Raw genomic sequence first — 17,016 nt, 5'->3', positions numbered from 1 at the left:
TAGTTTGAGGGGGTGACACTAGTACAATTTATATTGGTTCAAGAAGTTATAACTATTCAAGTTATGGAAATTAGGCTATGAAAGAGGCTTCAATTGAAGGAGGACATCTCCAATAGATCAAACAACACAATGCATCATTTATTTTTTTCTTTTTAAGTAGACTAGTTTTAGTCTTTATCTTTATGTTTCCTTAGAAGATTAGTCTTTTCTTTGTATTTTCTTAACATATTAGTTCAGTTTCTTTTGCATGGGAGGTCCTATTGAGGTTAGGTTTAAGTCGTCTATTTGTGTCCTTTCCTTTACAATTTAATGTATCTACAAAAAATGCCTACTTGTAGTTACTCTAATGATTCTCAATGCACTTTTTTTAGCAGATGAGCACTCATAAACAAAAGCAAGAGCACCCATGCAAAAGAATAAGGACTTAGTAAGTACGTACAATGGAGCTGTCAACAGCATTGCTGAATGTGATGACAACCACATTCTTCCTGACCCAAACTTATTTGCTAATACTAACTTTGTATATCTTCAATATTAAGGTTTATATTACAGTTTTGGGTTCTCGACGTAGCTCGTTTAATTCTAAACTTTTGACAAATTAAGTTTTGAATTTTAATTGATGATAAAAATCAGATACGCTGGATTTGGGGTTCCTTCATTTTTTATTTTTTATTTTATTTTTTCATTTTTCCCCTCGCAAAGATTCATTGATTAGTTATTTTTCTATATTTGTCCATGACAAATGAAAGTATTATGTGGCTTTAGCTTGTAAGGAGAAAGGTTGGTGCATACCTTTCACTCTTAATTAGATGAACACAGACAACAGAGGTGATACTGAAGCATTGGTTGGAGTAACAGTACATTGTTTGTTATCTACTTTATATATTATTCTTTCAAAATTGATGTCAATGAAAACAAAGTTTTATTATTGTTAATTCCAAAATAGAACTGAAATTTTCCTCTTGTTAGGAAGGATTTGCCTTAGCATGCACAAAGTGGTCGATGACCTAGGTGGGCTTGTCATTGGATTGGTGACCTTTGCCTTTTGGTTAACTATTTAAGAATACATGGGCAGCGTTGTGGTCTATGGACAGAATGGCATGCACACTGCACATTCTCCGTCCTGTTCATTTTTTACATCTTTATTTCTTTTATCTCCTTTTATTTGACATTAGTAACTTGGTTTGCATCACTACTCCCCTTGCATTCTCCTCCTTCTAGAGCACCTTTAGTTTCTTATTTCTCTTTGCATATACAACACCAGAGCTTCCCAATCCAAGGGCCCGTTTGATAACGTAACCAGAAACGTGTTTCTGTGTTTTTCTGTTCTCAGAAACACAGAAACAGAATAAATATCGTTTGGTAAACGTGTTGTGTTCTACTTGTTTCTTGAAGCATAAATTGAAATTTATAACAATTTATGCTTCAAGAAACATGAATGACGAAACAAGTTTTACTTGTTTCGCTTGTTTCTCGAAACAAAAAAGCGGAACAATGATTCGATACCCCGACCCTTTTAAAAATCCAAAGTACATATTGGGACCTTCATTCGAAGATCGACAGAGAAGAGACCTGTACAACCGTTGAAGATGACGGTTCCCCAGTTCACCGAGATCTCTTCTCCCCCTACATAACCGACGACGAGGAAGCAGCGATCTCCTCCTGCGTAACCGACGACGAGGAAGCAATGATCTCCTCCTGCGTAACCGACGACGGGGAGCTCCAAGCATTCGACGATCGCGAGTTTAGCCTCCCTGTACAAGAATAGAAGACGAGCTGTAGCTGATATTGAGTTCAGGCTCTGCTCCTCCTGCGTAACCGACATCACCGGACTTCTCTGCCCCTCCTGCGGTCACCCTCTTCACAGTGAAAGGAGAAGAAGTCAAGATTCCCTTCGAAGAACGCAAGCTACAGCAGAGATTTAACCTTCCCTGTCTCTGGACCCGTACGATTCCTTCTCCATCTTCATCTTGTGAACCCTAGTTTTCCATCAACTGCTCATCTTGTGAACCCATACGGTGAGGAGATTCGTACGATTCGTGCAGAGATTCGTTTCTGGTTTTTGAAGATACTCTCACCTCCAAAGATAAAAGCCATCTCTTTTCCCCTCAAATCTGAAGCGTACTCAGTTCCTCTGATTCTGTTCGAAGTTCGGCTAAGAATCCAAACCCAGTTAGAGATACCAGGCGAGCTCGGTAAGTGAATTTTTCCCATTTTGGATTTTTATTATTTGCCACTGCTTTTGTTCGATTTAGGGTTTTTTTTCCCTTTTTTCCTAATTCTCGATTTAGATTGTTATGGAATTTCATCTATGGGTTCCTATATGGATTTCACAGTCGAACAGTTGTTCCCGATTTTGGGGTTCATCAAGTGTTTGATAATACCTTTGATCAATTGGGGCATAGGGAATTTGAGGAGCCCTTCATCATCTGACTGAACAGGTTCCTTTAGCAGCTCCAAGTATGGTGAGCTGCTGTTGACTGAAACCCATAACAGATTTCAGAGAAGTGGAATAGAGAGTGAAGTTGAAACCATTTCCAACTGCAATCTGAACCCAAACTGCATCTCCTAGACCAACCCATGGTGTCCTACTCCCTGCTTTCAAAATCGGCATGGTTGATTAACATGGGAAACAAATGTTGGATGGATCTTCTTGTCAACCTAATGTGGGGTTATAAAAGTATCGCTATATAGGATTATTGCGTTGCAGTAGAATGTAGGATTGACAGTTTAGCCAAAGTATGAATAAGCAGAGTTACTCAAGAACTGTTGGGATCTTAATTTATTTCAATATCATGGCACTTTGGACATTGGTGACTCCAAAGTGAAAACATAATCAAGATTGTCAACACAAAAGACTATATTAAGAAAGAGAGAGGGTTTCCCTAAAAGGCAACATGCCCCTGCATCAGCAACGGGCCTGAGATTTCCACCCTTCAAGAGGGGTAGGTCTTTCAGTTTTCAATCTTTTATTGGGTTTGGGTCTATTGGTCAGTTATCGGTCCTTTATAGATTAGTTTCCAATAAATAAAAATTAATTTAATTAGTAAAGAAACTTCAACTAGCATTTTTTTTTTCTTCTTTGTTAGAAGAAAATTTGAATCCCTGATCCCTATAATGGGAGATGAGGAAATATAATTGGTCACTTCTACCTTTCTTGTCTTGTTGGTGACCTTTTAGACTTTACTTCCAATTCTCTCTCTCTCTCAATGTGGTTGTTTTCATAGTGAAAGGATCCTTTCCCCCACCCCCTTTCCTCTCTTTTTTCCTATCCATAGCTCATGAGATGACAAGAATCATAACTTTTATTATACTTTTGAAAATTAGACTTTTGAAACCTTTAAGGTTAACCCATTAATGTTTGTGGCTGTAATGGATTTTGCATTGTTTTCCATTGTGTTTCTATAAAAGGGTTCAAGATTGGATGGTTTTGAGATCATTAGGTTGCTTGATATTTATTTTCTTATCTGGTTGTTTACATGAATCACTTGATTAGTTTATTATTAAGTGAGCAGGTCTTGATTAATACTATATGAATGAAGAACCAAGATTTACATAAGACTATTCTCCTAAGTCCTGCCAAAGAATCACATCCAATTATACTTAATGACTTATTTGAATTTTACTTTGGTTGAGAAGGTTTGAAAATTTTTACTACAGAAAAAAAAATAAAAAATAAAAGAAGAATTTTATGTGTGCATGTATCTCGAAACTTTGTTGGGGGGCCCATTCTTTCTTCTTCTTCAGAAAAAGAAGCCCCTCTTCAGTAGATTAGTCTCAGGTAGGTAATCTATCTTTGTAGCCCTGCGACCTCAAATCAAACCCAGTTAGAGATACAAGAAAAATATGAATATAAAGAGTGGAGGAGAAACTGCCATAGACTCCTCTTCCACTTTGCAAATCTAATGTTCTTAGATTAACTTGTGTGAAGTAACAACCAGTATAGAAGAAAAATATCATAGAATCCAAGCACCATCCATTGAGTGTAACCTACCTTTTTTTGCTAAATATTTTTATTCCTATTTCTTTGAATTTTTTTTTCATGTTCTTGTCTGTGTTTGAATGTGTTACCTTCCCTCTAATGATTGTTCAGAGATATGAGATCCCCAAGATCCCCAACCCCCAAAAGTACTACTATAATCTGGAATGAAGCAGAGCTAAGATCATTCATCAATCTCATGGTTGATAATGTCCGAAACGGATTGAAGACAAACTCAACATTCACAAAGGTTGGTTGGGACAACATTACAAAAGGGCTTGAAGCCGAATTCAAAAGGCCCTTTGCGAAAGTACAACTACGTAACAAGATGAATAAGTTACGCAAGGAGTACAACAGCTTCAGGGCTTTGTTAGAAACAACTGGTTTTGGATGGGATGCGAATGCTCGGACTGCCACAGCTGATGATTCAGTATGGGAATCTGCTATCCAAGTATGAATATGATCTTTGGTTTATAGAGGGTAATTTTTGTCAATTTTTGAAAAAAATGTGATGATTAATTGAAAATATTTTGAATAACAGGGAAACAAGGATTGGGCAAAGTATAGAAGAAATGGTCTCCCCATGTGGCCAGAGTTGTTAGAGATCTTCTCCGACTCTAGTGCCCATGGGGATAGAGGTCTGTCACAGGAAACAGTTGTAACTCCAACGTCAACTAACCTTGAAATTGATGATGATTTACATGACACTGATAATTATGACAGTGATGCTTGTACTGGGACACCCAAGGGGTCAGCTCCTCCGAAGCGGCGACTTGATAGGACTCCTACGGATCGTAGGAGGAAGAGCCACACACGGACACTGACGAACTCCGCTGAGGACTTTAGAACCTTCGTCCGATGGAGGATGGAAAAGGGATCAACCTCTGCCACCTCAGCAGTTACCTGACCACCTGACCCTATTGTTGATGGACCATATAGCATGATCAGCTGCCAGAAGCTACTGGACAGTTTGGAGGATATCTCGACAGATTTGTATGTGTTAGCGCAGCGTAAGATACACAGTGACCCTGGGTGGCGCATGTCTTTTGTTGAAGTGAGACCTGACAGGAGGTTATGGATGCTACATGGCCTGAAGGAGTGAAAGTAACAGTTTTTGAAATGAATGGTTGGAAGGGAGCATAAATGAACTTTGAATTGTTTTGTTTGGATTTTATATGCCTCATATTGACTGACACACTTATGTCTTTTATCGTACTATGGTTGATGTTGATGTTTGACTTATGCATGCTTTGTTTTATTTTGATTGCGTGTGCTTCAAATTTCTAGTAGTGGAGATGACTATTTATGATTATGAAATATTATGCTTTTTATCTTATTGTGTGTTTATTGATCAGCTTTGGGATATAAGATCCTGTTAATTTCACTACTAATTACTTGTTAGTAGATTATAATGCTATTAGATGGTACATTTATGGACTCTATTCCTTTATATATTGAATGTGTCTATTCATACAAGGATGTCAAATCAATTTCCAACCGACATCACCGGGTCATCGTCAGACGATGATGACATGGTTATAGTTCACCAAATCCAAAACATTCTCAGTATGTATAGGATGGGAGAACCTCTGAATGATAGTAGTTACACAGGACCTGTTAGGGTAGCTGAGGTTCTTACAGGTCATGCTGACGTGTGTTACCAAGAGTTTAGCCTCGAGAGACATGTATTTCTCAACCTACGAGACCGAATGGTACATAGAGGCTGGCTAGCGGATAGCCGTTTCATTCGAGTAGATGAGCAGCTAGCGATGTTCCTCATGATAGTAGGTTAAGGTTTGAGTAATAGACAAATGCAACGTCGATTCAATCGTTCAGGACAGACGATTAGTGTTGTCTTCCACACGGTGTTGCAAGCAATGCTAAATTTGTCGCTAGAGATGATCAGGCCACCAAATTTTGATGTGGTACCTCCAGAGATAACCAACAATCCAAAGTACTATCCATATTTCAAGGTAACTGAGACTGGCTGATGGTGATTATTTATTTCGATGTTTCGAATGAAATATCAATGCAATTTACACAATTATATGGACTAACTTATGTTCAATGGAAAATAGGATTGCATTGGTGCTATTGATGGCACCCATATAAGTGCCATCGTACGTAGGTCGGAAGAGACACGTTATCGTAATCGAAAGGGTATGATCACACAGAATGTTATGTGTGCATGTTCATTCGACATGCGATTCACATTTGTGTATGCGGGTTGGGAGGGTAGTGCACATGATGCAAGGGTATTGGATGCAGCAAGAACCAATGATAACTTAGGGTTTCCTCATCCCCCATCAGGTAAAAATGTATTATGAACTTTTGTGTTGTCTTTCCGCATATAGTAGACAGGGAATATAGATCTAATCCCATAAATGTTTTCATAATATTTGAAGGCAAATATTATATTGTTGACTCGGGCTACGCCAGTCAACTGGGGTACTTGGTGCCATTCCGAGGACAACGGTATCACTTGCAAGATCATGGTGAAGGTAGGCCTGGACCAAAGACAACTAAGAAATTGTTCAATCACAGACATTCATCACTGCGGAATGTTATTGAGAGAACATTTGGTGTATTGAAAAATAGATTCCACATATTAAAAAGTATGAAGGCGTATGATATTGAAGATCAGTGAAGAATCGTGGTCGCCTGTTGTGGGCTCCACAATTACATTAAGGAACAAGCTATTCAAGATCAGTTGTTCAATGAGCTTGGAAGTGAACAACAAATTGATGACCCAATGAATCCTGATAGTCCTGCGTACCATGCTTCCGCATCTGATGTCTCCCAGTGACTATCTGCAAGACAAATGTCTATATTGCATCTTAATATAGCCAACCAACTGGCAATTTCAAGGAGAATGTCTACAATTTCGTTAAATCGATCCTGAACTTTTGCTAAATGAATTCATTATGTATTAAAAGGTAGACACAAAAATTAGGTCACCATTTTTCCTAAATACCGTGTGTATGGGGTGTTAGTAAAAATACTTCTGTTCGCTTCATAATGTTTACATTGGGATGACTTGTAATCTTTGTGCTGTACAGATGTCTTCCACTGACCCCGCAATGGCAAGGTGTGACTACTGTAATCAGTTGTGCGATAAGTACACAACGAAAAATGGGCCTAATAGAGGAAGACCGTTCTTCAAATGCCCAAGGCATAATGAATATTTTATGTGGGTAGATGAATTTCGCTTATGTGATTGTGGCGAGGGACAGTGCAAGGTACACGTCGCGAAGACAGCAACGAACTTTAATCGTCGTTTCTGGTGTTGTCCTAAATCCAATGGGGTATAATTATTTTATTTTATTTTTTAATCAGCATACTATTCGACCTATATTATCTGAATATATTTCAAAACTAAATTGATGAGTAATTGCAGCCCCTTGATCGAGGTTGCAAATTTTTTCGATGGATTTATGGAGACAACAATTTGACAAGTGCACAGTCTTCCGATTGTGGAACAAGCAATTCAATGGTTGGAGCTCAGTCTTCTCAATCAGCACCTTCCTCTGATTTTGTGAAAGGTTACTTGGAAAGAGCAATCAAAGGTGAAGAGGAGAAGTCTAGAGTACTGAAAAACGAAATGGATGTGTCTGAGGAAAAGCGAAGGATATATACCGATATCCTAGAGGCCATTAATAACATAGACATAAATAAAGGTGGTAGTTAGAGGGTAATGACCAACTATTGGAAACTTGTAAGACATATGGCATAAACATGAGAATATTTGCATTTTAATCTACTATTATTGGTTGACATATAATGTTTCGTAACATTATGATGTAAGTTCGAGATAAGGAAATTGGTAGTTGTAGGTATGATTAAAATGAAGGGTCATGAGTTTCTGAAGAAAGTAACAATAGTGGATTTATTCCCATTAAAATTTCTTATAAACATCATATTTTGTCCGAAATGTTCCCAGAAATAAAATTTATCAAACACCTTCTTACCTGTTTCTGTTTCCAGAAACAAGAATTATCAAACACCCTTCTTACCTGTTTCTGTTTCCAGAAACAGCAATTTCTGTTTCTACCGTTTCTTGAAACAGAAACAGCAGAAGCGTTATCAAACTGGCCCCAAGTTTCGAATATTGCATAGCTTTCAATGGTTTCATAATGGAAATGGTAAGTACAAACTCTAGTCTTTCTCCTGTTCATACTTGTATTAATAATAAACTAAGTTTATTGAAAATTGAAACTAGATATAGGAAAGTAATAGTTTGCACATTCTATTCAATTATTAGAGTCTATCTAGAGTCTTGCATTTGAGAGCTACAACTAAGGTATGGTTTTCTTGCGTAGGTCTTATGGAGTTGTTAGTTACCATGTAATATGGCCATCATGGTGAACATCCTCTGATGGGAACCTCAATTCCCATCATAATGAGATTATATAGTGGTTTATACTTAGATTCATAATAAATTGATGACCTTTTGTCCTTGGAAAGTGGTTTATTCCTTGTTAGCAATAACTTGTCATTGGCTCCAACAATTTCAATTGTTTTGGTGGATTTTTTTTTTAACAGATTTAATAACTAAAATACAGGTTGTACATATTAGTGTCTAGATGCATCCATACAAGTTCTAATTTCTCTTATTTGTTTTCTTGTATGAAAGTCTTTAGCTCAAACTGGTAGAGCACTTGGGGGTTATCCAAGAGATGATGGTTCAAATCCATTAGGGCTTATAGTGAATTTTTCTTTATTTAATATTCTAAATTCTAATGCCATATGCAACATTGTCGAACTAAAAATATGATAAAAGTTTGAAAAGTCTATAGTGCTTATTGTAATCCAATTTTTTTCCTACAATTGGATGGGTTCGTAAGATCCACTAACGCCTTTTGATGGTTCCCCTAGCCAACACACCAGCACAAATGGGAAGATGGGAAAGAAAATCAAATCATTTACCTTAAAAAATCAAATTGTGTTTAATATTTGTTCAATTTCACCAAAAGCTTAAAGAAATGAAGATTTAAGATAGTTATTAAAGAGTTCTAATTAGGTAATAAGGTTAGCAGTGTGTTGGTCATGATTGCTGTTATAATTTCAGTAAAGTCCATGTTTAGGGATTTTTTTTTTCATTTTAAATGGATGTTTCAGAAGATGGATTCTTCTAGAAAGTTGTAGACCTTTGAGTCATGAATCCAACGATACTGAAATTGTCTCGATCAGAGTTCAAATGAAAATGTTTTGTCCATTTTCATACAATTAGTCTGAATTGGCAAAGAGCCAAATCAAGTTGACCAATTGTAATCGGTCGACTTATGATGGAAATCAGTCGACTGATGGTAGCTGTGTTACAACAATTGGTCGATTGATCTGGATTGGTTTTTTTTTTTTCGCTAGAAGATTCAAAATATATTAAAAAGAAAAAATGGGATATGATACAAGGAGGAACCACCCAAAAAAGAAATAGGAAAAAATCCTGAAGTGAGAAACCCACCTTCGGCATTGCCATCAGCAGGAAAAACACTTCAAGGATCCTAACCTATTAAAGGGGAAAAAAAAAGGGAATTACATAAATCTGTATCTTGGATGCTTATTAGCATCCATTTCTAGCTCAAAAGAGATCATAGGGGACCACGCTCTCACTGGGTCAGAAGCATCCAACTTTGCTACCGATTTTGCTAAGTAATTTGCGACCAAGTTAACTTCCCGATGGTAGTGAGTAATCTTCCATTCAATAGCATTCAAGAAGGGACTGAGGCTCCTCCATCTTTGAAAAACAAACCATGGCACAAGACCACGGGATAGAAGAGTGACCACAGCCATAGAGTCACTCTCAATCCAAAGTTTCTGAGCTTTGATGGATCTAGCATGCTCCAAACCAGAGATTACTACCAACATTTCAGCTTCAAAATCAGATTTCACTCCTATGACATCTCTGAAATTAAGAGTTACTTCAGCCTTTTCATTTCTAAAGACTCCCCCAACGCCAGCTTTCCCTGGATTCCCTAAGGAGCATCCATCAATATTCAACTTTAGCCATCCTATACATGGAGGGCACCAAAATATTTCAAATGGATCTCTTTTCTTACCATGAGGGGTATTAATTCCAATGTTCCTAGCATAGAGTAAATCTGAGAGAGTAGTTGTGTTACCACCATGCACCAAAGAGACTGATCTGAGATCACATTTTATCATTTTAAAGCAAAGATTGCAAGGCTTTGGGATTCCATCATGGCGTCTGGAATTTCTCTCCAACCATAAGAAATAGGAGACAAGAGTAGCACCGTTGTTCCATAATTTTTTGAAAGAAGTGGAGCGAGCTTTTCCCTTCCACCACTTGAACATGTCTTCCATATTGGTGAAAGAAGGCTAGGAAATATTGAATAAAGAGCAAAAGAGATTCCATATCTGACATGAATATCTACGAGATAAAAATAAGTGAATCATTGATTCCTCAGCCATACCACAAAGCTCACATCTTGAAGACATTTGGACTCCATGCTTTTTCACCGTATCATCTATTGGGAGGCTTTTATGATGTAACCTCCATCCAAAAGCAACTTGCTGAGGTTGAATAGGAGATTTCCGTATAATAGAGAACCACAGAACTTTTGGATGTTTCATCCTTATGGAATCCCAGGCTGAGCTAATAGAGAAGACATTTGAGGGAGTAAGAGTCCAATGGCAAATATCTTCGAGGTCAGAGACCATAATTTGATTAGCCTTTGCAAAAGAGTCCTTTAAAAAAGATGAATTTGCTAGAGGGAGAGCCCATTTGTTTTCCACAAAGAAATCAGCCACTTTTGTATCAGCACCCTAAAAAACTGATTAGTCCAGCACTGAACCTTCAGCGAGAGATGATCCATTCAACCATCTATCAAGCCAGAAGTTAATTTTTCTCCCATTTCCAAGAATCCACCTTTCAAAGCCTGAAATGATATTCCAATTCTTCTTCAATCCAGGGAAGATTGAGGAAGATTTATAGCTGGTCTTGAGCGATCCACCAACATTCACAAATCTTGCTCTAAAGAAAGAGCTCACAATGGATTTCTCATGCTTGATTTGCCAAGCTAATTTAGACAAGCATGCTGAGTTAACATCTCGCAGCTTCCTTATACCTTGGTCTTCTTCCCCTTTTGGTTTGCAAGCCTTCTCCCATTTGACCACTACCTTCTTCTGCTTCTCTACATCACCAGACCAAATAAAATTCTACATCCACCGCTCTACTATTTTAATTGTTGTTTAAGGCCACCAATAAACAACAAAGTTATGAATGAGAATACCTGAAATTACTGATCTGACTAGCTCAACTCTTTTCGTTAAGAATAAAAGCTTTTCCTTCCAACCAGCAAGCTTGGGTTTGATTTTATCCATCATTGGAAGTTGATTCTTATTGGAGACTCTTCCTTTGAAAATTTCAACACCCAAATATTTTTTTTAGAAGCTTTAAGATAGAAATACCCAAAATCTTTGAGATGAAATGCTTCCTATGAGGGGCGACCTTCCCAAAGAAAATGTTCCTTTTCTCAAGATAAATATGCTACCCAGAAAACTCCTGATATTTGAGAAGGTTATTTTAAAGATTCCTAACATAGGAGGCAGAAGCATTCATGAACACAAAAATATCATTAGCAAATAATAAGTGTGAAGGAATGACAATGGCCCTTAGCCCAGGGAGCGACTTCAGTTTTCCCATATCCGATAAGGACTTCAAATCTCTACACAATACCTCAACCAGGATGAAAAGAATGGGAGAAATTGGGTCTCCTTGGTGAAGACCACGAGCAGCCCCAAAATACCCCACAGGACCACCATTCACTAGAATAGAAATTCTAGAAGAAGAAAGGATTTCATAAATCCAAGAGACCCATTTTTTAGAGAAACCAAATTTCTTCAGGGTAGCAAAAAGGAAATCCCATGAGAGGGTATCAAAGGCCTTCTGAATATCCAATTTAATTCCCATACCCCCTCCCCTCATAGATGAGTGCATCAAATTAGTAAGTTCAGAGGAAAGATTGATATTAGAGGAAATAATCCCATGAGAGGGTATCAAAGGCCTTCTGAACATCCAATTTAATTCCCATACCCCCTCCCCTCACAGACCTCACAGATGAGTGCATCAAATTAGTAAGTTCAGAGGCAAGACTGATATTAGAGGAAATAATTTTTCCTCTCTGGAAGGCACCCTGCTCCTCAGAGATAAGGCGGGGAAGGAAATAGGAAAGTCTAGAAGATAAAATTTTTGTGACAACTTTAGAAAAGAAATTGCCCATGCAAATTGAATGAAAATTCTTAAGAGAAGAGGCACCTGAAACTTTTGGAATGAAGGTAACGAAGCAATTGTTAACCTCCAAAGGAAATGACCCCACTCTGAAAAAGTAAATAATTACTCTACAAAAATCAGATTCAACAATGTCCCATACCCTTCTAAAGAAATTATCTGAGAATCCATCCTGCCCTGGGGAGCTGTCTGGATCAAGGTCCCAAATTGCATTTTTAATCTCCTCCTTTGATGTGTTAGCTTCAAGAGTGGCATTATCAATATCCCCTAACTCCTACAAAATGCAATCGAGAAGATCCCAGTGAGGAGAAACATGAGTGGCACCATGGAAGGATTCATAGTAATCAGAGATATAGGAGGCTAAAGCCTGCTAATCTGAAACCTAGGAACCATCTTCCTTCATGAGAGAATGAATCAGATTTCGAGACCGTCTCATTTTCACAGAGAGATGGAAAAATTTAGAATTCTGATCTCCTTCCTTCATCCATTTTTTCTTAGCTTTTTCATACCAGAGCTTGGCTTGCATCTGAGATGCCTTAAGGAAGGCTGTTTTGGCATTAGCCTCTTTGGAGAATAAATCATCAGACATTCCAACTGATTCAATTTCATCCTGGATGGTTTTCAAATCTTTGGAAGTTTTCTCCACCTCAAGATCAGGATTCGGAAATGTCTTCTTTGCCCATGGCTTTAAAGAAATCTTTACCTATCTTAGCTTCTGACAAAGAGCAAGAATAGGGTTACCATAGATCCTCATTTCTGATGCCTCCTTGATAACATTAATAAAACTAGCATCCTCCATCCAAAAACTGTGAAATCTGAAAGGAATATTTGATGGCTTAGGGACACCATTAAATATCATCAAAAGGGGGGCATGATCCGATACAGTACATTGGAGAACCCTTTGGGAGATGCTCTTAAGAAAATCTGACCACTTCCCATTACAGAGGCTATGATCAAGCACTGCAGTTACATGACCTCTCCTTCAGTTATTCGTCCAGGTATATTTCTTTCCCTATGAGGGAACCGAAAAAAGCTCATATGAGTCTACCATAGCCTGAAAATCAGTCGCCGAGGCATGGTTGGAACTTCTTGGACCTCTCTTCTCGTGGGAAAATAAAGTGGCATTAAAGTCCGCTATCACAAACCATGGAATGGTAGTCAGCCCAACCATACCCAAATCGATCTAGAGGTCTCTTCTTAAAGCTTTAAAACTGCTGGCATGGACAAAAGAGAGACCACCTTGGCACCATCCCAATCCACAATTACTGAGAGCTGTTGATCCGACATGGAGACAATAGAGGGTCTACTAATACCTTGCTTCCAGAAGACCCATAGATTTGGGACCTTATCCGGCCGGTGATTATGAATGAAATCAGCCATGTATCCCAGCTTATTAATCAAAAGAAAAGGAAATTTACTAGTATGCACCATTGGTTCAACTACACAAACAACATCGGGAGAGTGCTCCCGCATCATAGACTTCAAGGCCCTTACACCAGCAGCCTTTCGCACTCCTCTAATATTCCAGAATAGGACCTTCATTAGAGACAGAATAATTACTGAACCTTGTCAGACTCAGAGGTCTGACCTGACTTTTTTTGCTCATCTTCCCTCCTTTAGTAATACTAGCAAACCCCTTTTCCCTTGCAAGAAGGACTTTATCAACCACTCCAACCTCTTGAAAGTTTAATGCAACTTGACCATTCACTATTTCTGTGTTCGAGAAACTGGAAATTTGGGAGTCTCTTTCACTGTTTAAGGCTCTAACAATGCGGCCACCTCTTGAGGATTGGCCACCACCGCCACCCCTTCCTTTGGTTACTACATTCCTCCTGGGATGAGCTGCCCTGATGGTGCTCACAATATCAGCAGGGGCGTCCATGGTAGGGGCGTCCAAGGCAACATGCTGGTCTTCCTCTTTAGATTCAGAAGACTATGAACTCCCTGGGTCAAAAGTTGACCCTAATCCAGACCCATTTTCAAATCCAACTGCCTCACCCTCCTCCAAAATAGGTAAGTTGGGATTAGGAGTTATCTCCTTATCAAGCACGTTTGGACATTCCATTAATGAGAGATTTGAATTTGAATTTGAATGAAAAGTGTCCAAAACAATATGGATATTACCTTCCAAAATAGGTTGCTCTTGATTGGGAGATATGGAGACATTTAAGGAAGGGGAATCACAATCAGCAGTAGTTGCCACATTTGGGACTCACTCCTCTACTCGATCCTTGTGTGAGTTGACTCGCTCCGAGTCGACTCCATCTTTAACATAGACCGCCCCAGGTATGCCTGAGTTATCCATGGCAGCTTGCTTTTCATCATCTTTCCTCTTAGTCCTGCAGTCTCCAACACTATGCCCTAGCCTTTTACAATAGCTACAAGGAGAGATTCCATCCACATACAGCACTCTCTGCCTGAAACAAAAAATTTTGGTTGTTCCTGGTTCCAATCTTTCAACCTGAACCTCTTCAATTCGCGACGCCATTTCAGAAGTGTCAACTTCTACCAGAACTCTTGCAAAATAGCCCATCAGACCTTGCTTTGTGTGATGATCCAAAGCAATAGGACATCCTACAACTTTCGCTATTGAAAGAAGGATGCTCTCGTGCCAATATTCTAGGGGAAGGTCCGAGAAGCAGATCCAAACCAGTTTGGTCCAGACCTATTTCTCATGAATGTTAAAATCTGATTTCCAGTGTTGAAATCGGATTAACTGACCTCCAATCTTCAAAGGGCTTCTCTTCCAAATGGTTGCCTTATCCCCCTCACAACTGAACTGAAAATGACATATCCTTTGCTAAGAGGGTGCATCACCACACCTGGACTCAGATTCCATTTTTCAGCTGCTTCCTGTCTTAGAGCATCTAAAGAAATTAATCTGAAGTTAACCCTGCCAAAGAGAGAAAACCTGAAGTTCTACCTCTTGGACTCAAAGTCACATTGAGGAATCATAATTCTCCTGATGTTACCAGCTTTGATTGGATTGGGGAGGGAGTCAATCGCTGGCTAAGAAGCATTTCCCACTACCTTCGTGTATGATCTTTTAGGAGCGGATCCACCCTCTCCCCTGGCATTTGGAACATGATTAACAGGACCTCGGTCAGGATCCTCACTAGCCCCGCCCTCATTCTCCACCTCTCTTCCATACTACGCAACTCTCTCACCCACCATTCTTCTCCACCTTCGACAGTGTGTCGACTATGTTGACAACAATAAACAACACCATAACCTAGTCACATTGCTCAATCGACTCAGACTAATTGTACAAAAATGTCCATAACTTTTTCATCTGAACTCCAATCGAGACGATTTCAGATGCGTTGGATTCACAAAGATCTATAACTATTTTGAAGAATCCATCTTTTGAAACATCCATTTAAAATGACCAAAATGCCCTTAAACATAAAACCCTAAACTCTCAATCTTGGATAAGTGTTCCCGTAAAAAATATATTGGTAGGGACCATTCAATCCTTAGTGCTAGTCTATAGGGCAATATCATACTGCAATTTTATATTGCTATCATAAGCCACCTAAAGTTTGATGAAATTATGGAAATTGTAGCATTTGAACTAATTAATTTTCACAAGTTTCATCAAGATGTCAAAAATTTACATAAATATTACTTAAATTCACTCAACTTTGATAAAATTGATCAAGTTATCAAAGTTTAACCAGACCCTAAAACCTTAAAATCATCAATCTTAGGTACACTTACCCACGATTGATGACTTCAATCTTGGGTAAATGTTCCCTTGAAAAATATATTGGTAGGGACCATTCAATCCATAGTGCTAGTCTATGAATTGCTTAAATTTACTTAAACATTGCTTAAATTCACTCCGGATTGGTAAAATTTTAAGGTTAACATTGCGTTATGTTGATCAATTTTACTCAAATCGAATAAAGTTTAAGCATATTTAGATCCAATTTGAAAATCTTGGTCAAACTTGTTGAAATTAATTCAAATGATAGAGATTTTCAAGAAATTTTGATAATTTCAATAAATTTAACAAACTTTAGTGGCATTGTTTAAGCCTAAGATGTTAAGAGTTTGAGGTTTATAGTTTAAGGTTTAGGGTTTTATGGTCATATGGTCATATGGTTAAACGTTTTTGATAATTTGGTCAATTATATCAATTTAGAGTGCATTTATGCGATACTTAGGTAAATTTTGAACATCTTGGTGAAACTTATGAAATTAGTTCAAATGATGCAATTTTAATTAATTTTACCACACTTTAGGGGCTTTATAATAGCAATATAAACTCACCCTATGAACTTGCCTTATAAACTAACACTATAGATTGAATGATGCCTACTGTTTGAGATTTAAAATGTAACCGCAAGCCTACAGATCACTGTAGCTACGGGTTGAACACAGGGAGAGCAGCCACTTTATTTTTTTATTTCTTTTAATAATGCGAAAGTGAACCGATAAATGATTGTGATCTAATTCTAATTACAGTCCTAAACATATGTATCTAAAATAACGTCCTAACCATTCGTCATCTAAGAATTTAAAGACGCAAGCCACGTAATTAAAATTAAATAAATAAATAACTGAAAATAAACAACCCACGCAATTAAAAAATAAATAAATAAAGAAAAAAAATACTGAAATAAAAATAAAGTAAAAGAAAGGGGATAAAGCTAGAGAGAGACTCACAAGTAGGTTTCTCTACTTAGCTCGAGGGATGCATCATAATATGAGCTTCCCTACTTGACCAGAGAATCACTCTTACAAGGGTTACTCTACTTTACTTTAGGGAAAGGGAGACAATTAA

The 17,016-nt window shown here is 38.0% G+C and overlaps 2 protein-coding genes across 2 annotated transcripts; both read left to right on the top strand.

Annotated features, from left to right (window-relative positions):
- The first annotated feature begins 4,097 nt into the window (after positions 1-4,097).
- On the top strand, positions 4,098-4,886 carry LOC122067629 (uncharacterized protein At2g29880-like). The gene is made up of 2 exons (XM_042631472.1): positions 4,098-4,430; positions 4,521-4,886. The coding sequence occupies exons 1-2, from the start codon at positions 4,098-4,100 to the stop codon at positions 4,884-4,886; spliced, it is 699 nt and encodes a 232-aa protein (XP_042487406.1).
- Positions 4,887-7,060: 2,174 nt separating this feature from the next.
- Positions 7,061-7,706, top strand: LOC122067627. Its single transcript, XM_042631465.1, has 2 exons — positions 7,061-7,284; positions 7,377-7,706. Exons 1-2 carry the CDS (start codon positions 7,168-7,170, stop codon positions 7,665-7,667), a joined length of 408 nt encoding a protein of 135 aa, XP_042487399.1. The 5' UTR covers positions 7,061-7,167; the 3' UTR covers positions 7,668-7,706.
- Positions 7,707-17,016: the final 9,310 nt, after the last annotated feature.

Source organism: Macadamia integrifolia, unplaced genomic scaffold, assembly GCF_013358625.1.
Source record: "Macadamia integrifolia cultivar HAES 741 unplaced genomic scaffold, SCU_Mint_v3 scaffold3017, whole genome shotgun sequence".
NCBI classification, from domain to species: domain Eukaryota; kingdom Viridiplantae; phylum Streptophyta; class Magnoliopsida; order Proteales; family Proteaceae; genus Macadamia; species Macadamia integrifolia.
Note: the sequence above shows the minus strand (reverse complement) of the source record. Positions and strands in the feature narration are given on the sequence as shown.

Excerpts from the sequence above, each read along its gene's own strand:
- LOC122067629 (XM_042631472.1), top strand. The coding sequence starts at position 4,098 with ATGAGATCCCCAAGATCCCCAACCCCCAAAAGTACTACTATAATCTGG. Across the intron at positions 4,431-4,520 it reads TATGGGAATCTGCTATCCAA|GGAAACAAGGATTGGGCAAA; the intron begins GTATGAATATGA and ends TTTGAATAACAG.
- LOC122067627 (XM_042631465.1), top strand. The coding sequence starts at position 7,168 with ATGTGGGTAGATGAATTTCGCTTATGTGATTGTGGCGAGGGACAGTGC. Across the intron at positions 7,285-7,376 it reads GTTGTCCTAAATCCAATGGG|CCCCTTGATCGAGGTTGCAA; the intron begins GTATAATTATTT and ends GAGTAATTGCAG.